This window comes from Equus quagga, chromosome 11 (genome assembly GCF_021613505.1).
Source record: "Equus quagga isolate Etosha38 chromosome 11, UCLA_HA_Equagga_1.0, whole genome shotgun sequence".
NCBI classification, from domain to species: Eukaryota; Metazoa; Chordata; class Mammalia; order Perissodactyla; family Equidae; genus Equus; species Equus quagga.
The window spans coordinates 70,645,384-70,670,916 of record NC_060277.1 but is presented as its reverse complement, the minus strand read 5'-3'; the positions used below and the strand labels follow the sequence as shown (position 1 = coordinate 70,670,916).

Genomic DNA, 25,533 nt, shown 5'->3' with positions numbered 1-25,533 from the left:
AGGGGGCAAGTGTTTTGGGAGTAAGTCCTATTGGGTGTGCTTAGGTTTCCTGTCACTGCGGCTGGGAGGGTGGATGCCCTGGTTGGCCAGGTGCTTCCCCCAGGGGCCGATGGAGTGCAGACCTGTTTTGTTCAGAGAGAGGCCAAATAGCCACAGGGCAGGCAGGACCCAAGGTGTCCATGATGCCTGTTGAGCATCTCCTGGGTGTGTGGTGGATGTAGTGAAGGTGAGAGGTCTGGTGTGGAGTAGACGTCCAGCGGGAAGCCAGCGGTCTGACACAACCCCAGAGGGTCAACCACATGATCCTTCCTTTCCTAGTGAAGGTAGGGGTGGAGGATGTGGCCTGAACCAGGGACCACCAGGCTCCTCCAGCTGCCTTGGAGGAAAGGATGCCACGCTCTCCACCCCCCAGCCCTGAACTGGGCCAAGACCGTGAAGCTGCTCCTGCAGCCCATCCAGGGTGCTGCCTGAGGCCCTTGGAGTGTTCCCTGCTGTGGAGGAGTGAAGAAAATGGAAATGCCTGCATCCCTTGTCCATGACCTTGGGGTGGCCCTCCAGCACCACAGTGCAGATCTGACTCCTGGAGTGGCAGCAGGCCCCAAACAGGAAGCTGTGGGGAGGGTGGGCCAGCGAGGGAGGCCAGTGGCGGCAACCTCACAGCCTTATTTCCCCTTCTCTGCTGCTTGGGGGTGGGGCGGGGGCCTGGCGCCCTCTCTGTGCCTCCCTACCCTAGTCTACTGTAGTGTATGTGTCACACCCCTCTAAGGGCTGGCATTAGTGAGTGCCTATTGTGTACCTGACATGGTCAGCACCGGTGCATGCAGAGGCGAGGGGTAGCCTTTAGTTCCAGCTGGAAAGACAAACACACGCACACAAGGTGCCCCCCTCCCACCTCCACCACTGCCCCATGAAGCGGGACACTGCTGACCTCTGTCTGGACACTCGAGGGGGTCTGAGAAGTACAGATCTGTGCCTGTGCCTGTGTACATATGAATGCACCTTGTAGGCATGTGTGCACGTGTGTGTTGATTGTGTGTGAGCATGTGTGTCTGCATCCATGTGTGAGCACGTGTCTGTGTGGGGAGTTGTATGTGTGTGAGATGTACCTGCAGGTGTCTGTTAATGTCTATATGAGCCTGCACCTGAGTGCGTAGTACCTGTACACTTGTGCGTGTGTGTCTAATGACACGTATGTGAGCATGCGTGTACCTGTGCGTACCTGTGGATCTTGTGCCACGTTTGTGCAGGTGTCATTACATATGCAGGCTGGTTTATCTGGCATGTGCTGAGCTGAGCCATGGTGGAACAGAGAGCAATGGCCCCGTCTCTGGGAGAGCCAGGGAGTGGGTGGGAGGCGCCTCAGTCTGCAGGGCTCCCTGAGCCTTCCAGCCAGGTCTTTCTCTCCCTCCCAGGCACAGCTGTGGGAATCCTCGGGCCTCCTTTGGGTTCCAGGAAGCCAGGGCTGTGTGGGGCCAAGCTGCCAACTTGAGCTGTGGTGCAATCTGCCAGCCGAGCCCTTTCCGGAGCTGCGGGTTCCTCAGGGCGTGGGGAAGCTGCCCTTTGTGACCTCTCCTGCCCTTCTTGGTGCCTCCCGGGGGGCAGGACACACCTCCCAGCCCTGTGGCCTCACCCACAGGAAGCCTGGGCCAGGGGGCAGGCAGTGGGGGAGGTGCCGTACTGAGCGCCCCGCCCTATGCCGGTGGCCCGCTGACCCTGCTGCACCACGGCTCTCCTCTTGCCAATAGCCCCCGGGACATCGCCGGGACCTGGGGACATCGCCGGGACCTGGGGCCCTGCAGCCACAGTCATGTTTGGCAGGAGGCGCAGCGTCTCCTTTGGGGGTTTCGGATGGTGCGTGACAGATGGGAGGGCAGTTGAAGGGATGGGAGCGAAACTAGCCGTGAAGTCTTGTTGAGCAATGTGGCTGGGTGAGGGAACAGAGGGCTCTGGTTGTGCCTGGACCTGGGTCAGGAGCGGGGCACTTTCAGATGCCTGGGCTGGACAGAGATGCAGGATCTTGGCAGGGACATCAGACACTAAGCTTTTCTTCACTGTCCCTCGGTACAATCTTCAAGGGAATCTGGAAGGTTGGAGTTGGAGCCGGTATGAGTGTGACTGTGTGACTGTGGTTGAATGTGTGTGTCTCTGTGTCATGTGTTCCTGTCTATGTGTATGTGTGTCTGTGATGATTGTGAATGTGTGTGCGTGTCTGCGATGGCCAGTCTGTGTGGCCATGTGTGAGGTGTGTGCCTGGCTGGGTGGGTGTGCCCGTGTGTGTGACCACATGTGCACTGTGTGTTTCTGAGCAGGTGCTGGTCTGCGCCGCTGGTCTTCTGTACCTGAGTGTGCTCTTGTCTGTGCCTGTGTGTTATGCTCTTGTCTGTGTCATCTTTGAGACTTCGTGGTGGGGGAGTCTGTGGCCTGCTGGACCTTTGGGCTGCCTCCTCCCTGTAGGGGTGAGCTGTGAGAGGAGGGGGCAGGCCTGTCTCCAGAGGTCCCTCCCCTGCCTCCCCGACCCCAGGCAGCCAATCCAGGTCTATCTTCATCTAAGCAGCTGGGACTGCACTCCAGCCTCTTGCCTGACCCACTGGGCCACCTTTTGCTCCTAAGCTTCTGTCTGCGACGAGCGAGAGGCTCTTTCCTCCTCAAGGGGCCAGAAAGTGGGGACACTGAGGTCGAAGACTTGTCTCTGATTACCAGCTGCCGGCAGCTTCGCCTCAGCTGGAGAACGGGATCTAGTGGTTTTCATTATCGCTTTCCTTTCAGCTTCTGGGCCTGGGGTGTTGTCACAGAACAGGTTCCTACTGCTTGAGGGAGGGTGCCTGGGAGGTGTCCTGGTGTGGAAGCTGGTGGGCTAATGGGGCGGGGAATGCACAAGAGGTGAGGGGAAGAGAGGGAGGCACCAGGGGCTGGCAAGAGATGGGCTCTTCCTCTGGCTGATTACTTGCTCCCATATGCGTGTAGCTTCTGATTGTTCTTTTCCTCCTCTTTGAAAGCTCTTTGCCATCCATCCTCTGGCAGGAACGGATTGTGGCTGCTCCATCTTGGGCAAATGGGGACAGTGAAGATGATACGATGCCCGGGGTGGCAGAGTGTGGCCTCATACCTGCTAGCTGGCTCTCCCTGACACCTGGGGCCAAGGGGCTGCTGTCCTGAGGGTGGGATCTGGGTTCCAATCACATAGTCTGCTTCCCGATCAGGGACGAGTGTGTGAGGCTGGGCTGGGGCTCCTGCAGGGCAGGCCCTAGGCAGTGAGATGTGTTCCCTGAGGCCTACCTTCCTCTGGGAAATGTGGAGCAGACAGAGAGCTGTACCTGGCACCTCGTACATGCTCCGTAGATGCTTATGGGATGACTAAGTGAGGTGTTTTGCCCATGACAGGCATTTGGTTGGGGGCGCATTGATCTTGAGGGGATAGCAGGGCTTCCTGGTGGGGTTGGAGGGTTAGGGTAGGTATCATCTGGGGATGGCTGTCAGCTTGGAGGGGACATCGCCGTTGGTTGAGGGCTAAATTACAGATTTCTGGAGCCCTGGTCCACTCCAGACAGTGAAGAGAGTCTGAGAGGGTGGTATTTTAAAAGGTCCATTGGATGCCAGAGTGGATATCCATTAGCATCGGAGTGGACAAGGTGATGAGTGGGAATGGGATGAGGCGGGGGAGGGAGGAGAGAGGAAGCACAAGGGAGAACTTGGGGAATGCCCAGTGTCACAGCCACTGCCTTATCTCCTGTCTCAGCCCTGCCAAGGCCACGGGCCCGCCCTCCCGGTGCCACTCCCCAGCGTGGGAACACTGCGGACAGGCTGTGGGTGGGTGTGGGTGCTGGGACACGGGCTCCTGTGACCCAGAGCACCAGTGGGTGGCGTGGTGGTCAGGTTGAGAGGGCACCACACCAAGAGTCTGGGTTCTAGTCCTGGCTCCATCTTGACTTATTGAGGAACTCAGATGCGACACTTCCCCTCTCTGGGTCTCAGTTTCCCCATGTTTAAGTGGGGGATTTCTGCCTTACCCACAACACGGGGATGTTATAAGAATTAAAAAGATTTCTTGAGAAGATGCAAAATGTAGGGGCTTATTGTTAGGGGTTACCATTGGGTTGCTCTGGGTTACACGTATTACAGCAGAGCGTGGGAGTCTGACTCCCGGGTCCACCCTTCCCATCTGCTGGATTGAATGGGAGAGGCGGAGGCTCTGCATCCCAGAGTAGGTTGGGAGCCCAATGAGACCCCTGGGGACCAGGTGTGGAATCCCCAAGAAAGGGGCCCAGGAGGTGTGTGGGGAAGAACCTGGCCCAGGAGCCTTGGGTGTGGCTTGTTTCACTGTTGGGAACTGAGGTCAGAAGTTTCCTCAGTTTACTGAGGAAACTGAGAGTTTACTCAGAGTGAAAGGGTCCCACCCTCAGCTCGAGGGCTTGGTGCTGACCTGTGATTGCTGGGGCAGCTCTGCATCTTCACCATGTGGCCCCTGATACCACTCCCTCCCCTCCTGGCCCCAGTAGTTGTGTGTATGGGAAACTTGTGGCAGAGCTGAGTTGATTGGAAAGGGGTGACTGAAAGAACTTACCAGGGTTTCAAGCATCTTGGAGGTGGTGGTGATTTTGGTGGCACTGATGGTGGTGATTACAAGGGGTGGTGGTGAAACCAATGGTGATGGTGACACTATGGGTGATAGTGACACAGGGGATGGTGGTGATACTGATGATGATAGTGACATCGATGGTGATGCTGGTCGTGATGGTGGCAATGATGGTGGTGACACTGATGGTGATGGTGAGACTGGTGGGGATGGTGACCCTGATGGTGATGATGACATTGATGGTGATGGTGACAGCGGTTGTGGTGGTGACATTGATGGTGGTGACACTGAGCAATGATGACGCTGGTGGTGATGATGACACAGGTGGTGATGGTCACACTGGTGCCAATGGTGACACTGATGGTGATGGTGACAATGGTAGTAGTAGTGACACTGGTGGTGATGTGACACTAGTGGTGACACTGATAGTTGTGACCCCTAAACAAGAGGAGACACCAACAGGGGGAATCTTGTGCACATTTTTCTCTCTGGAGAGAGGAAGGGGCCTCTTCTACCAGCCATAAGGGCTGGCATATGCAGAGGGTAAAAATAGAAGCTTAGCGGCTCTGCCTTGTCTTCAGCGAGGGCGGGTGCAGGCTGGGGCGGAGGAGCTGGCTGCCAGGACAGTCTGCCGGCAAACGTGATCCTCCCTGCTCTGAGCTCCTGTGCCTGACAGATCCCACTGCCCGTGCACCCTGGAGCTTGCTGTTGGCTCTGTCCCAGGAGTAGAGTGTGCTTCCTTGATGGACTGGCAGCTCCCAGAACAGGCGGGTCCCTGCTGCTGGGGTGCTGGCATCTTTCCAAAGCAGAAGCTCGGCAGATAGCGATGCGTTGAATGTCCAGTTGCCAGTGACAGATGAAGCTAGGTGGCAGAGTCCTCTTGTGGAGTGGGGTTGATGAAAGGAGAGGCCACATGTAGAGTGCTTAAGATTCCAGAATCTGGAGTCAGATACCTGGATTCAGACTGGGTCAGTGATTTTACCCTTCTGAGCCTCAGTTTCCTCATCTTCAAATTGGAGAGAGTAACAGTACCCATCTCACAGGGTTATGTGTGACCCCAGCCCTCCCAGAGCTCCCAGCTCCTCCCAGGGCTGGAGGAGAACTTCCTCCTGTGGCAGCTGTCCCCCACAGGGCCCTCTTGGTCTGGTGGTCTATACTGGCCCAGGGACCTCTCCCCTGCAGATGCCATGTGGGAGCCCTCAGCCCTGGCACTGATCAAAGCCCTTGCTTTTCTCTTGGCAGGATCGACAAGACCATGCTGGCGAGCCTGAAGGTCAAGTAAGTAGTCACTTCCTGTTATGTAAAGGTCAGAGATGATGGCAGACAGGAGCTCCCCTGGGGCCCTCGTTCCCTGCTAAGTTGTGGGAAACGAGTGTGCTGTTGGCGTTTGTCAGATTCTCCATCTCCGTCTCAGGGGCTTCTGGATTGGAGGAGGCTGGACCTGGCTTTTGATTCCTGAGTTATCTAGGGAAAGGCCGGTGCTGGAATGGAAGCAGCAGGCACCAGAACAGTGGGACTGTGTATAGCGGTGTGACTTTTAAGCAACCACTTAGGGGTGTAAGAAATATAATTATAATTTTCTATCACCTCAATTTTTATGTGAAGCCCTAGTCTCATCAGATTGTCTTTCTGACATTCCCACCTACACGAAAACTTGTGCCACGTAGTTCTAGGACCTCATAAAACACCCCAGTGTGTGTGTTTGTGTGCATGTGCGTCTGCGTATGTGTATGGTCAGTTGGTCACTGAGTCATCAGTTACCAGATGTATGTCATCCTGATCAGTCTGGCCCTGGGGCTCTCTGAGGCTTCCAACACCAGAGTTTGGGTCTGGGAATTGTCTGCCTTAGTTTTTTGGTTTTTTTTAAAAGATTTTATTTGTCCTATTTCTCCCCAAAGCCCACTGGCACATAGTTGCATATATCTTTTTAGTTGTGGGTCCTTTCAGTTGTGGCATCTGGGACACCGTCTCAGCATGGCTTGATGAGCGGTGCCATGTCTGCGACCAGCATCCGAACTGGTGAAACCCTGGGCCGCCGTAGCAGAGCACATGAACCTAACCACTCAGCCACGGGGCGGGCCCCTATATTAGTTTACCACATGTTCACTCGTCTGTCTGGGAAGCCCTGAGCAGGCACACCTCTGTCCTAGAACCTCCAATGGCTCTTCCATCACCACCTTTGTTCCTTTGCCCTCCGGGTTTCTGACCAAACCATTTTGTCTGCATCCTGATCCTCTTTTCCCCTTGAGACTTAAGAAAGGTCAGCTTCCATCCACATCCCTCCCTTGGGCAATGAGTACTGACCAACCACCTGCTCCAACTGAGTGAATTGAAAAGGGGGGAAATTCTAGCAGGAGAAATGGCATTGGTCGCTAGCTCAGAATATTATCCTGCCACGTGAGAATAGTTTGTGCATGAAAAATTCCTCCCTTGAAGGCAGCCCCTCCTACTTGTAACTCCCCCACATGAGCTGAAAGCTTTTCCAGGCCGGCCTCGCTCTGCTGTGCCATTCAGGTGCCAGCACTGACTGTGCATCCCTGGGTACGGGTCCCTGGGCAAAGCACAACCAGTGTTGAGAGTTGGCATATAAAGGGGTCAAAATAAGAGGCTTCCCACTCTGTTTTTTTTGCTCAGAAGGGTGACGGTGGGCAGTTGGCAGGGCTAGGATGGACAACAAACTGTCCCTGCCCTCTGAGAGCTTTCAGTCTCTCTGTAGAGTTGACGCCAGGGGTGCAGTGGGAGTAGTCCTGGAAGACTGATGGGAGGAGGTGGCTTCTAAAGCAGCTCTTAAAAATGGGGGAGGACAATGGGCCTGCCTGTGCTGGTTGGCGTGGGGTGTGCATCAGCCACAGCTTCCAGGGCAAGTTACTCTTGGGCAAGACACTTAACTTCTCTGGATTTCCGTTTCCGTATCTTTTGTCCAATGGACACAACAATGTCTGGCCTTCCTAGAGCCTCCCAGAGCTCATCTGCTTATTGAAGGAGATTCCAGGCATGGAGCAGACGGTGTGGGGTGGTGGAGGTGTTTCCTTCGCTGCTGTCTTGGGACATCTAGTTCAATTTCACAAGCATTATTGCGGGCCTGTTTGTTTTAACTGGTAAAGATGATCTCTATGTAACCTGGAAGGGAACTAGTTACAAGGTGGAGCAAAGGGGTGGGGCATAGGCCAGTGTTGAGATTGGGCCCCAGTGGGGTCTCTGGGGATCTGGGGGGCAGTCTGAGGGCTTAGGCACCGGGGTGGGGATATTGAGGTCATTTGAGACAGTGTGTAGGACTGTGTTCGTTCTTGTATTTAGTTAAGATTCTTTTGATTGCAAGAAACAAAAACCCACTTAAGCAAAAGATGGAATTTATGGAAAAAAACCCCAGGAAGCCTCAGGGAGCCTGGGGGAGGAGGTGGAGCTAGAGCTCAGGAGGGGTTGAGCAGGAACTGGAACCCACCCCAGCAAAATCCAGGGGGCTTCTTTGCGGAAATTGATAAGCTGATCCTAACATTCACATGGAAATTCAAGAACAATCTTATAAAAGGAGAACAATGTTGGAGGACTGTCCTTCCCAATTTCAAAATTTGTGCTACAAAACTACAATAATCCAGACAGCATGGTGCTGGCGTAAGGACAGACATACAGATCAATGGAAGAGAATTCAGAGTCCAGAAATAAACCCTCACATTTGTGGTCGATTGGTTTTCAACAAGGGTGTCATGACATTTCAGTGGAGAAAAACCGTCTTTCAGTGAACGGGGCTAAAACAACTGATATCCACATGTAAGAGAATAAAACTGAACTCCTTTCTCACAGCATTTACCAAAATTACTCAGAATGGATCAAAGACCTAAATGTAAGAGTGAAAACTATAAAACCCCTGGAAGAAAACATGGATGTAAATCTTTGCGACTTTAGATAAGGCAATGGTTTCTTAGATATGACTCCAAAAGCACAAACAACAACAACAAATTGATAAATTGAGCTTCAAAAAAATTAAAAACTTTTGTGCCATGAAGAAAGTGAAAAGACAACCCGCAGAATGGGAGAAAATATTTGCAAATCATATATCTGATAAGGAGCTTATATCTAAAATATATAAAGAACTCTTACAACTCAATATACAAACACATAATAATAACACAATAATAACGTAGTAATAACACAATTAAAAAATGGGCAAAGGATCTGAATAGACATTTCTCCAAAGAAGATGTACAAATGGACAATAAGCACGTGAAAAGATGCTCAGCATCATTAGCCATCAGGGAAATGCTGATCAAAACCACAAAAGGATTCTACTTCACACTCACTAGAATTACTATAATCAAAAAGACAGATAATAGCAAGTGTTGGTGAGGATGTGGAGAAATTAGTGCCCTCATACACTGCTACTGAGAATGTAAAATGGTGCAGCTGCTTTGGGAAACAATCTGGCAGTTTCTCAAAAGGTTAAGCATAGAGTTACCATATGACCAGCAATTCCTTTCTTAAGTATATACCCAAGAGAAATGAAAATATATGTCCATATAGAAACTTATACATGAATGTTCATAGCAGCATTATTAATAATAGCCCAAAGGGAAGCAACCCAATTGTCCATCAACACATGAATGGATAACAAAATGTGACACATCCAGACAATGGTGTATTGGCCATCAAAAGGAAGGCAGTACTGATATGTTTTACAACATAGGTGAACCTTGAAAACATTACGCTGAGTGAAAGTCAGTCGCAAAAAACCACATATTGTGTGATTCCATTTATATAAAATGTCTAGAATAAGCAAGTCTGTAGAGACAGAAAATAGATTTGTGGTTTCCTGGGGCTGGGGAGTTTGTTAGGGGGAATAAGGGGAGTGAATGCTAAAGGATCCAGGCTTCTTTTTGGGGTGATGAAAATGTTCTGGAACTAGATAGTGGCAATGGTTGCACAACCCTGTGAATATACTAAAAACTATTGAATTATACACTTTAAAATGGTGAATTAGGGGCCGGCCCGGTGGCACAGCGGTTAAGTTCGCACGTTCCACTTCTCGGCAGCCCGGGGTTCGCCGGTTCAGATCCTGGCTGCGGACATGGCACTACTTGGCACACCATGCTGTGGTAGGCGTCCCACATATAAAGTAGAGGAAGGTGGGCATGGATGTTAGCTCAGGGTCAGGCTTCCTCAGCAAAAAGAGGATTGGCAGTAGTTAGCTCAGGGCTAATCTTCCTTGAAAAAAAAAGAAAAGAAAAAAAAAAGAAAATGGTGAATTGTATGGTAAATAAATTACATCTCAGTCAAGCTGTTAAAAAAGAGACAGAGAATCTCATTGGCCCAGCTTGGGTCTGTTGTGTCCCCCTGGTCCAAGCAGTTTAGCTGGAGAGGTGGGGTTTTATGTATAAGATACGGCTGCTGCAGCCACCTCTCTATGTGGGAAGTGTTAGTTCTCAGAGAAGAAAGATGGCTTGTGGGCAGGGCAGACATCCTAAGAGGTTTTATCTAGCCAGCCCCACTACCCTTGGGACTAAAAGGGAGATTAGAACCTGTCCCCAGCGGCGCCCCCCAACCCCCCATTGACAGTACCCAGTATGGAGTTCTACCCGGATGCGGATGCCCAGGACATGGCTCTGCTCACTGACAGGTCTGTTAGGCAGCCAATTGCACATGCTAGGGCTCTCCCAGAATGCTGCCTTCCTTCTGCCTCTGCTGGGTGAGACATCTTCAATCTACTTTTGTAGCCCATTGACTTCTCCGCTGTGGCCTGTGCTCCTGATTGCTTTGGCTCCTTCCCCAGGGACCTGGCGTCCTTGTCATGAAGACAGTCAGCCATGCAACTCCTGGAGGTGTCTCTGAGCCATGCAGCTCTGAAGATGGGGGTTCTGGTCCCACCATCATTGAGCACTTACTATGTGCTCAGTTTTCAGTGCATAGTTCCCCTGAGGTTTCACAACTGCCTCATGAAGCAGCTACCATTACTCTCTGCGTTTTACAGATGAGAAAGTGGAGGCTCGGAGAAGTTAGGAAACTTGGTCAAGGTCATCAGTGAGTAAGTCATGGAGTTGGGATTTGAACCCAGGCCTGTATGTCACAGCTGGTTCAGTCCAGGCTCGAGCTGAGTAGTTCTCAGCACCTACCCTGCCCCACTTTCTCACTCTCTTTTCCCAATGTACACGGGGGCCTCGTACATGGAGAGTCTGTGTGCCTTGGCCACAGAATGCACCTCTGCCTCCACAAGGCTGTGGGTGAGAGGTCCCATCGCCCTGCTGGAGCCCCAGGTTGAATGGCATCTGTGATACCTGAATGATGAAGACGCTCAGAGTCAAGGGGTGCAGGGGGCATGGGGCCACACAGGAACACTGGAGGACGGGGTGACAGTACATGCAGGAGAGAGTTGGGAGGGCCAGGTTATAGTCCCAGGCTAACAAGTGGGCAAATCATTAACTCCTCTGAGCCTCAGTTTCCTCATCTGTAAAATGGGAAAGTTGGATTAGTGTCTAATCTGCTCTCTTCTGGCTTTGACATTCTAGGAGTTCAGCTTCATGACTTTTGTCCTTTTGTATTTCTCTCAGGACCTTGATGATGGTAGGTGCTCGCTGTTGAATAAGTGAATGCAGGCATGAATGAATGAAGGTCTTTGGGAGCAGGGGCTCTGCACACTTCATCTCTGGCTCCCTGGGATCTAACACGGTGCCTGGCACATAGCAGGTTCTCAGTCTGTATTTGCTGAATGAATCAATTATGGGTTGTCATGGTTAGCCCATCACGTGCAGGTGGAGGGATGGAGGGAAGGAGGCACGGTCAACAGGTGAGGCTCCCCCTTCTCCAGCCTGCTCTGAGGCCAGCTTGGGATAAGATCCCTTTCTGCAGTAGGTGATCCATAGCTGGACTAGATTCCCCCAGAGGAGAGCCCAGGTTGGGAGGGCCAGGTATCTAGGGTTTGCTCATGGAGGTCCTTGGAGCAGCATCCAGAGGGTGGGGACCTGAGCTGGGAGCCTTAGATGCTTTCCTCCACTTTTTTTTCCTGCTTTATCTCCCCAAAGCCCTCCTGTACATAGTTGTATATCTTAGTTGCAGGTCCTTCTAGTTGTGGGTGCTTTTTTTTTTTTGATGCCCCCACCCTACCTCTCAGAGACCCCTGCTTCTTTGCTAAAGGAAGAAGTGTGTGTGTGCTTGTGTGTTTGTGTATCTGGTGCACAGGCTGGTAAGACATGCTCCAATCATCTGAAATGACTGTCCTACGTGGAGACGGGCCACGGTGGGACTGGGTGAGCATGGGGATGGTTCAGTGCAGCCTGTCTCCACAGCTGGGGGCACAGCATCATGCACACTCCTGATGATGGAGAAATCTAGAACCTACTGCCTTGTAGGAGAAAGAATCCAACTTTTTAACTGATGGTCCCGGTTCTTGGTCACTAGAAATGGCATCTCTGAATAGAGGGAAAACACATGCTGGAGACTAAAGTTGACTGTGTCCTCTTGTTTCTTCCTCAAGAGAGGGAGGGAGAGGGCCTGCAGGAGTGGTCTGCCCAGCCCCCTGTCCTGTGGTTTGGCCAGAGGACACCCCACAGCCACCTCTATCCTAGGTTTCAGTTTTACCAGCTAAGAATTCAAAATCCTGCAGGAAGTGAGGGGACCACAGAGGGCAGGGGCAGATACAGTGTGACTCAGCGTTGCTTCCCTTAGCTCCTGGAGTCCCTGACGGCAGCTGTTGGAGTCATTATTCATGCAGGACGGGGACTTGCTGCATCCAGAAAGCTCGATTTCTTGCTGCGTCATAGCGCTTTTAAACTCAGGGCTTCCATCCCAGTTCTGTAAGAATTATGCACCAAATCTAGAGGATTACCTTCACAGATATCTGCTTCTCCTGGGTCTTCTGTTGTTAGCAAGGCCACATTCTCATCTTGGGAGGAGAGTCAGGGCCCAGGTGTCAGTGCATCAAGTCTCTGCTTCCAGCTTTCCAGCCTTCCTTCCAGAAAGCCCATCCCTCCACAGTCCACCCCTTGATTCCAGTTTAATGACTTTTTTCATGCACTGGTTGAAGGCCATGATCACAAATTCATTTCCCCATGTTCCACCAGGTCTTTGTTTACCGTGATTATAAGAATCCTTCAGGTACCACAAAGATATTTTAGAACTTTCTTGGGCTGCCTCATCTTAGTCAACTCCTCTCTTACACACTTAGGGCATCTGCTGAGAGCGTGCTGGGATGGTCAAGGATGGAGAAGCTTGATGTTTCGGGGGGTTAGAAGGCTGAATTAGTTCAGCTCGGATTTACTGGGCACCTACATTCCAAGCCCAGTGCTAGGCCCTGGGGTTGGTGGGGAAGCAGAGATGAAAAAGACACAGACTGCTTGTGAGTGCTTGCAGCCCTGCAGGGAGACAGACATATAGACAGACGATCACAATGGAATGTGACAAGTGCTAGCAGAGATGGCCTCAGAGAGGATGGAGTAGGGCTTCCTGGAGACTTGGTGATGCCTGAGCCATTTCCAAGGGTGAGTAAGGTCAGCCCGGAGGAGAGAGAGGCACTCCAGCTGGCCCCAATGCACAGGCAGGGAGGCAAGAAACGCACAGGGTGGGAGGGACCTGAGTGTGGTTATCGTTACCAGATAGCAAACAGGGGTGGCAGTGCCAGGGCAGACTGGGCCACGGCTAGGAGTATAGGACAGCTGTGTGGAGGGCTGGGCTTGCTTCTCTGGATGACTGGGAGCCATTGAAGGGTTTTAACCTGGGTCTGGGGAGTAACGTCTCCAGATTTGGGTCTGAAGGCCGCCCGGCTGCCCTCTGCCAACACATTGAAGAGGTTGGAGGCTGGGGCAGGCGCACTGGAGTTGGGGAGAGTGGGCAGACTGGAGCGCCATCAAGGAGGTGGACTCCTCAGCCTGGAGCTAGTTTGGGTGTGGGTGGTGAGGGCAAGGGAGGGGTCAAGGTGAAGACTCTCAAGTTTCCAGGTGAGCCCTTGGGTGGATGTTGGTCCAATTTACAGAGATGAGGGAGTCAGGCTCTGAATGTACAGTCTCCAGTCCCCCTGTCCCGTCTCACCTCTTGTGTGGCTGGCTTAGGTCCTGACCCTTAGACCTACCCCCGCCCCCCCATAGAAGGGGACAGAGGAAGGGAACAGTGTCCCAAGGGGTGTAAGAGCTGGTCTGTGGCCAGGAAGCAGGCGGAACTGGGGGTGGCCCTGGGCTCTGGCCCCCACCCCGTGCAGCTCCTGGAGTGCCTTTGGCAGGTGAGCTCCAGACGAGCACTGGCTGGTGCCACTGCCCTTGTAACTGAGAGTTGGTGAGACTGTGCATGCAGGGAGCCCACCTCAGACCTGTTCCAGGTGGGGCCGAGGGGAATGTCCCTGTTTCTGTCTCAAGGCCCTAGCTCATTGATTTCTTCAGGGTGGGCCCTGAGCCTGAGAACTGTGTTGGCGTGCATAGGTGTGTGTAGGCGTGTGTGTATGCTTGCCCATGCCGGTGGACTTGAGCTTGGAGGGCCCATGTGGGTGACTGTGTGGTGCCTTTTTTGGCTTTAGCGAGTTCCTATGGTAACCACGAACATGTCTGTTTTGGGATCTGGAGTCTTGGGGCGTGAGTGGCTATGGGGAGAAGCACGGCGGGCGGGTGCTTAGCTGGCAATTGGGCTGTGGCCTGATTTCCTTGCCAGGCACTGGAGATGCACCTGGAGGTGCCATTTGCCAGGCAGCAGGGTCTGAAAACTCCAGGGATCCGTGTGCTCCTGGCCTTCATCCTGGCCGGTCCCGGCCATGCCCAGGAAGATCTGGTGAGTCCCTGTTCTGATTCCTTGATGGACATACAGCTCCTTGGGTTTTGACCAGGTCTAGTGGGTATCTGCTGATACCCACGAGCAGGGAGCTGTCTGGCAGCTCTGGCCAGTAGGTACTGGGCATTGGGGCTCTTCTGAAGGGGGTGTGGGACTGCGGGCAGGAGGGGCTCTGCTTATTCCTGAGGTTATGTGAGGGTGTTTTCTGTGTGGCTGGTGAGATGAACGGTCCTTGGTCCGGTGGGACAGGGCTAACTGTGCTACTGTTGGGGACAAGGGCAGGGATGCAGGAGAGCAGAATGCAGATGGGGCAGCCTGTGGCCCCGGGCCTAGGCCCAGCGATCCCTGGGGGGGCCCCCTTCACCCCATTCAGCTCCCTGAAAGAGTCCTTGTGGACCCCCAGGTCTCTGGCCACGCACTTGAGCTTCTTCGCAGGTCTCCCAGGCCCAGAGGCCTGCTGGCTGGCCTCGATGGGAAGGCTCAGGGTCCCATGAAGAGGAGGCCAGGGCGCTCTGCCCAGCTTACTGGGAGCTGGATTTGGCCAGGGCTGGGGAAGGAGTGCTCCTGGTGGGCTTTGGAGAGAGGCTCTGACTTCCCATGTTGTGCATCCCTTGTGCTACACACTGTGGACCCCTGGGTGTGTCAGGACCACCCCACCCCCACCCCAAGGCTCCTGATGGATGGGGCCCAGGCAGTACTCACAGGTGTCTGGGAATGGGGAGGAGGGTGCTCCAACCCCCGTCCTCCTGCTGGCTCCTCCGGGCTGGGAGCAGGGAGTGGGGACAGGAGTGTCAGGAGGGGGTGTAGATGGACCCTCCCCTAGGAGCTAGCTGCTCTCTCTGCCTCTGAGGGGGCCCTGGGTGAGCCTATGCTGGGACGGCGGCCAGGCAGCAGGGTTGCTGGGTCTGGCTGTGGGGTTGTGGCCCTCATGAAGGGCAGGGGGAGCAAGGAGGTGGGCGTTCTGTGCTTTTTACAGACCATCTAGACCTTCCCTCTCTGGATGGCAGAGTCTGAGCCTAATCTTTGACAGCTCTCTCTGGGAGCATTGGGAGAGGGAGAAAGGAGCCTTTAGGGGAGATCCCCAGATCTCGGGAGTCCTTGAATCTTACAACTTGAAATAAACTCAGATTAGCTACTATGTGAATTTATTGTGCCCCTAAAACTAGTGGCCTGAGCTTGGTTACATCCAGTGATGGGGAGCTCATTACCTCGTAAGGATTTCTAGTCTATTTCAATACAGCTCTGATTGTTCAAAGCTGACCATTATTTTCACCTGGAATCTCAGTAACTGCCGTTTCTTGGTCCCCCAGCCCGCTGCTGAAATAAGGCTAATGTCTCTTTCTCCTGAGACCTTTTCAGACTTTGGAAGGTGACTCTTGTTCGCTGAGCCTTCTCTTTCCCTGGCTGGTCATCCTTGGCCCCGTTGGCTGTGTTTGGGGTTTCTCACTGACTGGGCTGATCTTTGTTGAAAGAGTTTAGGTTTTCCAGGCTTCGTCTCAAAGCCTGACCAGAGGGGTTGGCTCGGGAAGCCTGCGGGAGGCCAGTGGACATGAGGATGGACAGTTAGCGGTCATGGGCTTCAACCTCCTTATTTACAGATGAGTTGTGTACACTGAGACCCCAAGCGGGGATGTTCCTAGCTTGAGATGGCACAGCTCCAAGGTGGTGGGTGCAGAACCAGGCCACGAGAAGTCAGCTCTCAGTCTCTGTGCGGTGCCTGGCTCCTTTCCTGCTTCTCCACCAACTGCTCCAGCATCACTGCTCTCTGACTTAGGGCCTCATCTCTTCTTTTTGAAGACAGACCTGATGCCTGGGGGATCAATCAGGGGGAGGGGCTGGGGGTGCACATTGCCTCTCTGCGGGAACACTGCCTGTCTCACCAGATCTTCCACTTTACAAGAGAAGCTGGAAATCTGGAGTTTTAGGCAAAATCTTGACAACTAACTCAAGAATTAAAAAACAAAGCCATATGTGGCCTCTCCTGCAGGTCAGATTCTGCTCACAGAGCCACCGTGGGCCACCTCTGCTCGGGGCACGTCATCCCTCTCAAGTTTTGGCTCCTGTCTCCCCGTGGCCACTCCCTAGTCCCTTTCCCCAGGCCACCCCTTCCCGGTGCCCTGTCTCCACCTCCAGCCCCTGACCGATCATCTCCTGCTGTGTCCCCAGACTAGACTCATTCTCAATTAACCTTTTCTTTCTTCCATATCCAGCTCTTTCTCTGTCACTGGGTTGTGAAGCCCCTGAGTCATGGGGTCCTCTCCCGCCTTCCTCCTGGTTCAGGCCCATTATCTCCTGCCCAGACAGTGACAAAGGCTGTCTAATTAACCTCCTCCTCGGGCCTCTGCCAGCTCTGACTAATTCATCATCCCCAAAGCCATCTCTAGCTCTGCCACCCCCGCTCCAAGGAGGTCTCGATCTGCCGGGCCGATGGCAGACCTTGTTAGTGCTGATTCCACACAGGCCTGTTCCTGGGACCCGGTGCGGGGATGGCCGGTGGGAGGCTGGGCAGTTCTGAAGCATTGTGTTTATTCTCTGATGACTTCTCTTTCTGGCGTCAGCATCCACTGACTGTCTTTGGTCCACAGCAGATAGTTCGATCCTCCTGCTCCCCCACCAAGCCCTGCTTCCCAAACTTTTCCGCACTTTCTGTCACCTGGGAAGCTTTAAAAACTTGTCATGCCCAGATTGCATCCAGTTCCAGAACTGGAAATCAGAATGTCTGGGGTGGGACCCAGTGTCAGTACTTTGTGAAGATCCCCAGGTGATTCCAATATGCAGCAAAATTTGGGAACCCCTGTGCCCATGGACAAACGAGTGTGGTGACTGTCAGTGGTTCAGGTTGGGCTGGATGTTAACATGAGCTACAGGCGGGGGTGTGGGGGGGTCACTCCAGGCCGGAGTTTCTGTTGACATTTGGGGCTGGGTGGTTCTTTGTTGTGGGAGCTGTCCTGTGCATTGCAGGATGAGGAGCAGCATCTCTAGCCTCTGCCCACGAGATGCCAACAACCCACTCCCAGTACTGACAATCAAAAATGTCTCCAGGCATTGCTGAGTTTCTGGGGTGGAGGTATAAAAGCTCTCCCACCCCGCTGAGAACCACTGCTGCAGACCCAGCCAGGTTCACCTTTACAGCGTTCTAAAAACTGTGCAGAAGAAAAGGCTACCACTTGGTGCACCCCGTCTTGGTGGTCAATTCATGGGCTGTGGAGTCAGGCAGCTGATGTTTAAATCCTGACTCCACCAGCTCGGGGGCCTTGGGCAAGTTACTTAACCTCTTTGGGCCTCAGTACATTTCTAAGGTTTCTTTCTTCTTTTCTTGCAGCTGTGCCTCCTCTTGACCTTTAGCTCTAGCTAGATGGTGTGACTTGCTGTTTTCTGGCACTTTTCAGCCTTGACGTCTTTGCTTATGCTGTTCCCCACAGCATGAAATGCCTTTACTTCTTTCTCCTCCATCAGCATCATCCCACCCATCCTGCCACACCAGCTTAGATGCTGCTTCCTCTCTGAACACCTCCTTCCCGTGAGAATGAAGCCTTCCCTTCTCTGTGTTCCCGGAGCAGCTAGAACCTCGAGGTTACATTTAGCTGGTCACATTAGCTCCTCCTGCCCTGTGGTGGCCCGGTGGTTTCTGCCTGTGTCCCTCTCCCCATGGGGGCTGCGTCACTGTTTGTTGTTCAGGTGAGGTGGCCGACTCCTCCCTGCCTTGGGCTGAGCTGTGAACCAGCAGGTTACCGCAGCGTCACCCCCCTGCCTCACGCCCAGCTCATTCTGAGAGGGTGGAGTGGGTGGAAATCCGTGCTTGGCAGGCCACAAAGCCACAAAACTGACTTTGGAGCCCTGCCCTGGGCTGTGTGTGTGTGACAGCAGCCATTGCACTTTCTTGGTTACCTTGCCGCTAGCAGATGCCTTCTGGAACCGAGGAGCTTTGAGCTACAGACTTCCCCAGGCCCATTTCTGGGCCCAGGAGTAGCCCCTGTCCCCGCCCTGCCATGTCCTGTCCAACCTTGTCCGCCAGCTCAACCCAGCGCTGGACCCATGGTTGCCTCCTCTGGCTGCAGTGCAGACCCAGCCTGGGGATTCTGCTTCCTCAGGCCTGGGTGGGGCCTAGGAAGCCTGTGTGTTCTCAGGACCAGAGGTGGTGCTTCTGAGGCCGCTGGGTTTGCAGCTGTTTGGGAACCAGTGACATTTAAAGTTCTCTTTCCCCACAATGCAGATTCAGTGGTTAGGTTCATATGTTCTGGGTGACCTTGGGTAAGTGACACAACCTCTCTGTGCCTCTGTTTCTTTATCTGGGAATAATTATAGTACCTACATGTAGGTACTATTGTTGTGAAGTTTAAAGGAGATCATCTGGGTGAAGCCTGGAGCACAGTGCCTGGTACGTAGCTAACAGTTGGTAGATGTTCTCTACCTTCATATTTCTGACATTAGTAAGAATGGTCCTGGGCTGTGTGGACACATGTAACCACATGCCATACCTGCACCGGCAAACTGGAGCAATGTTCCATCAGACCCAAGCCTGGGGACAGACCTGTGCAGGTGGCGATCCCTGCAGGCATGTGTGAACGCACGGTCACTCGATAAACATATCTGGAGGGTAGACGTGTGTGTAGATGAGGCCTGGACGATTGGGGCTTTTATTTTATTCACACTCTGACGTTCTTCCTGGAGTTAGCAGCACCTGGGCTGAGCTCCGGGAGCCTGAGGTGCCCCTTGTTTCCATAGCAACACAATGCAGTGAAAATAGTTGGAGGAGGAGGGAAGAGATGGAAAAGGCCTGAGCTGCCTTGGAGGAGCATCCTGCCTGCCGCGGGTCTTGTGTCCACATCCTCGGCCATACGGAGCCTCTGGTTTTGTTTATTTGTTTTTTAGAATAATGACGTGGCAAACGTCTGAGTACTCATGACTCAGTAGAAGTGACAGCTGTTAACATTTTGTTGCATCAAACCTTTTTTTATTGTTGTAAAATATATATAACGTAAACTTACTCTTTTAACCATTTTTAAGTGTGCCATTCAGTGGCATTAAGCACATTTATAATGTTGCATGACTATCGCCACTCTCCATTTCTACAACTTTTTCATCCTCTCAGACTGAAACTCTGTACCCATTAAACACTAACTCCACATTCCCCCTCCCCACAGCTGCTGGCAGCCGCCGTTCTGCTTTCTGTCTCGATGAATTTGACAATCCTAGGGACCTCAAATAAGTGAAATCGTGCAGTATTTGTCCTTTCGTGTCTGACTTATTTCATTTAGCATAATGTCACAAGGCTCATCCATGTTGTAGCAGGTGTCAGAATTTCCTTCCTTATAAGGCTGAATAATATCCCATTGTGTGCATATGCCACATTTTCTTTATCCAGTCAGCTGGCGATGACACTTGGGTTGCTTCCACTTTCGTCTGTTGTGAGTGATGCTGCTGTGAACACTGGTGCACTGACGTCTGTTTGAGTCCCTGCTTTCAGTTCTTTTGGGTTATACCCACAAGCTGCATTGCTGGATCGTATGGTAATTCTATAGCTAACTTTTTGAGTTTTTTTTTAAGAATAAAAGAAATAAAACGTCATAAAGTTAAATTCTTGCCATCGTTCCTTCTCAGCCCCATCACTCTGTCTCCCCCATCCAGAGAGGGGAGCAGTCTCAGGAATTTGGTGTGTTTTTCTCAATGCACATTTTTAATTCTCTCACACCCATGGATAGGTATCTAGAAACACTATACAGTATTTTGTGTGTATTTAAAATTCACACGCATGATGTCCTTTTGAATTTATGTGAGTGTCGTGGTGGTGTTCTGGCATCAGAATGCTGGGGTTCAGATCTTGGCTCTGCCACTTACTAGCTGAGAGACCTCTAACCCTTTTTGTAGGATTATTTTGGGGATCACGTAAGCTGACATGTGTCCAGTGCTTAGAACGGTGTGGGGCTGCAGAGCGCACTGGATATGGGAGTTGTTACCATATAGTTTTGCATTTGTGTCCCTCCACATGGATTTTGGAATCTCTCCATGGTGTCGTAGATCCAGTTCCTTCTTTTTAATTGCCATGTAGTATTTATATCACCCCCATCATGTCTCCTATTGGTGGACTCTTAGGTTGTTTCCGTTTTCTTCTATTGCAAACAATCCTGTAGCGACTGTGTGTTTGTGTGCTTGGGTGGGGCTGCAGGGCTGGGGAGGTCCTAGAGGCAGAGCCGTTGGGTTCCAGCTCTAGTGGGTGTAGCCAGATTGCCCTAAAGCCAGGTTTTACCATTTGCACTCCTACCTGGGGTGTGTGAAAATTCCAAGGGAGTCCTCTTCCCCGTGTCCTCACTGATACTTAATTTTTACATTGATTTAATCGACCCCAGCAGGTTTTATTTCATTCTTTATTACACAAACATGAATGTAACTCTGAATAAGCGAATGGAAACCCTCATGGCTTCTTTCAGTCTCTCTCCACAGGCCCGCATGGGTGTGCCTCTGTTCTTTTTTCTGCGTCGTATCACACACATTTCCCCACATTGGTAGTCTTTTTTTCTCCTTTTAAAAATAGCGTTTTCCCCTGATTATAAAAATAGTACATGCTCACTGTAGAAGACTTAGAAAGTACGTACAGATATTGAGATGAAAAAATAAAAACCCATGACCTAGCATCCCAAATGTTATCATTTAAAAAATTTATTTTATTGAGGTCCTAATGGTTTATAATATTGTGTAATTTGAGGTGTACATTCTTATATATCAATGTCTGTATAGACTACATCATGCTCACACCAATAGTCTAGTTTCTATCCATCACCATACATATGTGCCCCTTTACCCCTTTCGCCCACACTCCTACTCCTTCCCCTCTAGTAACCACTAATCTGTTCTCTTTATCTATGCGTTTGTTTATCTTCCATATATGAGTGAAATCATGTGGTGCTTATCTTTCTCTGTCTGGTTTATTTCTCTTAACATCAAACCCTCAAGGTCCATCCATGTTGTTGCAAATGGGAGGACTTGTCTTTTTTTTTTGAGTAAGATTAGCCCTGAGCTAACATCTGCTGCCAATCCTCCTCTTTTTGCTGAGGAATACTAGCCCTGAGCTAACATCCGTGCCCATCTTCCTCTACTTTATATGTGGGACGCCTACCACAGCATGGCTTGCCAAGTAGTGCCATGTCAGCACCCAGGATTTGAACTGGCGAACCCCGGGCCGCTGAAGTGGAACATGAGCACTTAATCATTGCGCCACCAGCCGGCCCCAACTTTGTCTTTTTTTATGGCTGAGCAGTATTCCATTGTATGCATACCACATCTTCTTTATCCATTCAGCATTTGATGGGCACTTGGGTTGTTTCCACATCTTGACTATTGTCAATAATGCTGCAGTGAACATAAGGGTGCATAAATCTCTTTGAGTTGTTGATTTCAAGTTCTTTGGATAAATACCCAGTAGTGGGATAGCTGGATTGTATGGTATTTCTATTTTTAATATTTTGAGAAATCTCCATACTGTTTTCCACAGTGGCTGCACCAGTTTGCGTTCCCACCAGCAGTGTATGAGGGCTCCCTTTTCTCCACAACCTCTCCAACATTTGTTTTGTCTTGTTAATTAGAACCATTCTGACAGGTTTCAGGTGATATCTCGTTGTAGTTTTGATTTGCATTTCCCTAATAATTAATGATGTTGAACATCTTTTTATGTGCCTGTTGGCCATCTGTGTTTCTTCTTTGGAAAAATGTCTGTTCATGTCCTCTGCCCATTTTTTGATCAGGTTCGTTTGTTTTTTTGTTGTTGAGTTATTGGAGTTCTTTATATATTTTGGAAGTTAACCCCTTGTTCGATATGTGATTTGCAAATATTTTCTCCCAATTGGTGGGTTGTCTTTTTGTTTTGTTCCTGTTTCCTTTGCCTTGCAGAAGTTCTTTAGTCTGATGTAGTCCCATTTGTTTACTTTTTGTTTTGTTTCCCTTGCCTGAGTAAACATGGTATTCAAAAATATGCTAAGACTGATGTCAAAGAGTGTACTGCCTATATTTTCTTCTTGGAGTTTTATGGTTTCAGGTCTTACCTTCAAGTCCTTAATCCATTTTGAGTTAATTTTTGTGTGTGATGAAAGATAATGGTCTACATTCATTCTTTTGCATGTGGCTGTCCAGTTTTGCCAGCATCATTTATTGAAGAGACTTCCCTTTCTCCATTGTATGTCCTTGGCTCCTTTGTTGAAGATTAGCTGTCTGTAGATGTGTGGTTTTACTTCTGGGCTTTCCATTCTATCCATTGATCTGTTTGTCTGTTTTTGTGCTGGTACCATGCTGTTTTGATTACTATGGCTTTGTAGTATATTTTGAAGTCAGGGATTGTGATGCCTCCAGTTTTGTTCTTTTCTCTCAGGGTTGCTTTGGCTATTCAGGGTCTTTTGTTGTTCCATATAAATTTTAGGATTCTTTGTTTTATTTCCATGAAGAATGTCATTGGGATTCTGATTGGGATTGCGTGGAATCTGTAGATAGGTAATCTGCTTTAGGTAATATGGACATTTTAACTATGTTTATTCTTCCAATCCATGAGCTTGGAATATCTTTCCATTTCTTTATATCTTCTTCAATTTCTTTCAATAATGTCTTATAGTTTTCAGTGTATAGGTCTTTCACCTCCTTGGTTAAATTTTTTCCTAGATATTTTATTCTTTTTATTGCCATTGTAGGTGGGATTGTATTTTGACTTCTCTTTCTGCTAGTTTGTTATTAGTCTGTAAAAATGCAACTGATCTTGATAAGTTGATTTTGTACCTTGCAACTTTGCTGTAGTTGTTGATTATTGCTAATAGTTTTCTGGTAGATTATTTAGGGTTTTCTATATATAGAATCATGTCATCTGCAAACAGCGAGAGTTTTACTTCTTCCTTTCCAATCTGGATACCTTTTATTTCTTTTTCTTGCCTAATTGCTCTGGCCAAAACCTTCAGTACTATGTTGAATAGGAGTGGCAAGACTGGGCACCTTTTTCTTGTTCCTGTTCTCAGAGGAATGGCTTTCAATTTTTCACTGTTAAGTATGATGCTGGCTGTGGGTTTGTCATAGATGGCTTTTATTATGTTGAGATACTTTCCTTCTATATCCATTTTATTGAGGATTTTTATCATAAATGGATGTTGGATCTTGTCAAATTCTTTCTCTGCATCTATTGAGATGATCGTATAATTTTTATTCCTCATTTTGTTAATGTGGTGTATCACATTGATTAATTTGCAGATGTTGAACTATCCATGCATTCCTGGTATAAATCCCACTGGATCATGGTGTATGATCCTTTTAATGTATTGCTGTATTTTATTTGCCAATATTTTGTTGAGGATTTTGGCATCTATGTTCATCAGTACTATTGGCCTATAATTTTCCTTCTTTGTGTTGTCCTTTTCTGGTTTTGTTATCAGGGTAATGTTGGCCTCATAGAATGCATTAAGGAGCATTCCATCTTCTTCAATTTTTAGGAATAGTTTGAGAAGGATAGGTATTAAATCTTGTTTGAATGTTTGGTTAATTCTCCAGAGAAGCCATCTGGCCCTGGACTTTTGTTTTTTGGGAGGTTTTTGATTGCTGTTTCTATGTCTTTACTTGTGATTGGTCTATTCAGATTCTCTATTTATTCTTGATTCAGTTTTGGGAGGTTGTATGTGTCAAAGAATTTATCCGTTTCTTCTAGGTTATCCAATTTGTTGGCATATAGTTTTTCATAGTATTCTCTTATAATCGTTTGTATATATGTTGTAATTGCTCCTCTTTCATTTTTAATTTTATTTGTGCCTTTTCTCTTCTTTTCTTAGTGAGTCTGGCTAAGGGTTTGTCAATTTTGTTTATCATCTCAAAGAACCAGCTCTTAGTTTTATCAATCCTTTCTGTTGTTTTTTCAGTCTCTATTTCATTTATTTCTGCTCTAATTTTATTATTTCCCCCCTTTTGCTGACTTTGGGCTTTGTTTGTTATTCTTTTTCTAGTTTGTTAGGTGTAGTTTAAGATTGTTTATTTGAGATTTTTCTTGTTTGTTGAGATAGGCCTGTATTGCTATAAATTTTCTTCTTAGCACCACTTTTGCTGCATCCCATAGGAGTTGGTATGTTGTGTTTTCATCTTCATTTGTCTCTAGATATTTTTTTATTTCTCCTTTGATTTCTTAATTGACCAAATGTTATCATTTTGATGCATCTCTTTACAGTCTATTTATGCCTTTTAGCTTCCTTTTAAAACTTATTATATAATTTTCATTTTCAACATCATTAAATACTCTTTAAAAACGTGATTAAAAATATTGCATATATCCTATCATGATGTTCCATAATTTATTTAACCATTACTTTATTTTTACATGTTAAGATTGTTTTCAATTTTTAGCTATTAAGAAATGCTGCAAAAACATCCTTGCATATAAGTCTTTGTATGTATCTTTATTTCCTTTTGCTACCACTAAAGGTAAAATGTTTTCACACATTTATTTTTAAAATTTTTTGAGAAAATATTTCATGATTTTGGAATGTTCGTATTTTTCTTGTTGAGTCACTAGAGCTCTCTTTTAACTAAAGTTGTTGACCCTTTGTCGTTCATATTTTTATTTCCAAATAATCTTTCTCAGTTTACCCTTTGCCCATAAATTTGATTCTGTTGTTTTTTAGCACAAAATTTTTAAACTTTAAGGTAGTAAAATCTGTCAATCTTTTCATTTGTGACCTCTTTTGTTACTTTTATGCTTAGAAAAGTCCTTCTCCATCCAGAAAGTTGATGGTTCCATATATATATATATAAACAGTTTTCTTTTCTTTTCACATTTAACTCTTTAAGTCATTTGGAATTTAATTTGGGGTAAGATGAGAGAAGAAATTATAATTTTATTTTTTTTCAAATAATCAGTCCAGCACTACACTTTAGCCAGCACTATACTTTAATTTTCCATTTCCATAACTAAATTCTTACATATCCAGAGATACATGTGTGGGTTTCTCTTTGATTCCATTGACCTATCTGCTGAAACTTGTACTGGCTCAGAGGTGCAAAAGAGCCAGGTTTGCTCAAGTGATGTGTACGGCTGGGTCTTGGAGGAGTGGGGGTTCAGGTCCTGGGGTGTGGCGGGGGGCTTTGAAGGTCAGACTTTAGAGTATGTAGAATTTGTTTAGTGATGGGGAGATAGTTGGAGGTTTAGAGCTGAGGTCTGGAGGGACTCCCCCAGAGCTTTATAGGAAGGTCCCTGTGACTGCTGGGGTAGG

General features: G+C 49.2%; 1 protein-coding gene across 2 annotated transcripts in view; it reads left to right on the top strand.

The window, feature by feature from the left end:
• Positions 1–25,533, top strand: part of RAP1GAP2 (RAP1 GTPase activating protein 2) — a 210,508-nt gene that overhangs the window by 29,631 nt on the left and 155,344 nt on the right. Inside the window, exons 1-2 of one of the 2 annotated variants that reach the window (XM_046675336.1) lie at positions 1,758–1,851; positions 5,816–5,851. In XM_046675336.1, the coding sequence (XP_046531292.1) occupies positions 1,808–1,851; positions 5,816–5,851 (80 nt within the window). In that variant the 5' untranslated portion in view covers positions 1,758–1,807. Of the gene's footprint in view, positions 1–1,757; positions 1,852–5,815; positions 5,852–25,533 lie in introns of those variants that run through there. The other variant, XM_046675330.1, reaches the window with a different exon arrangement.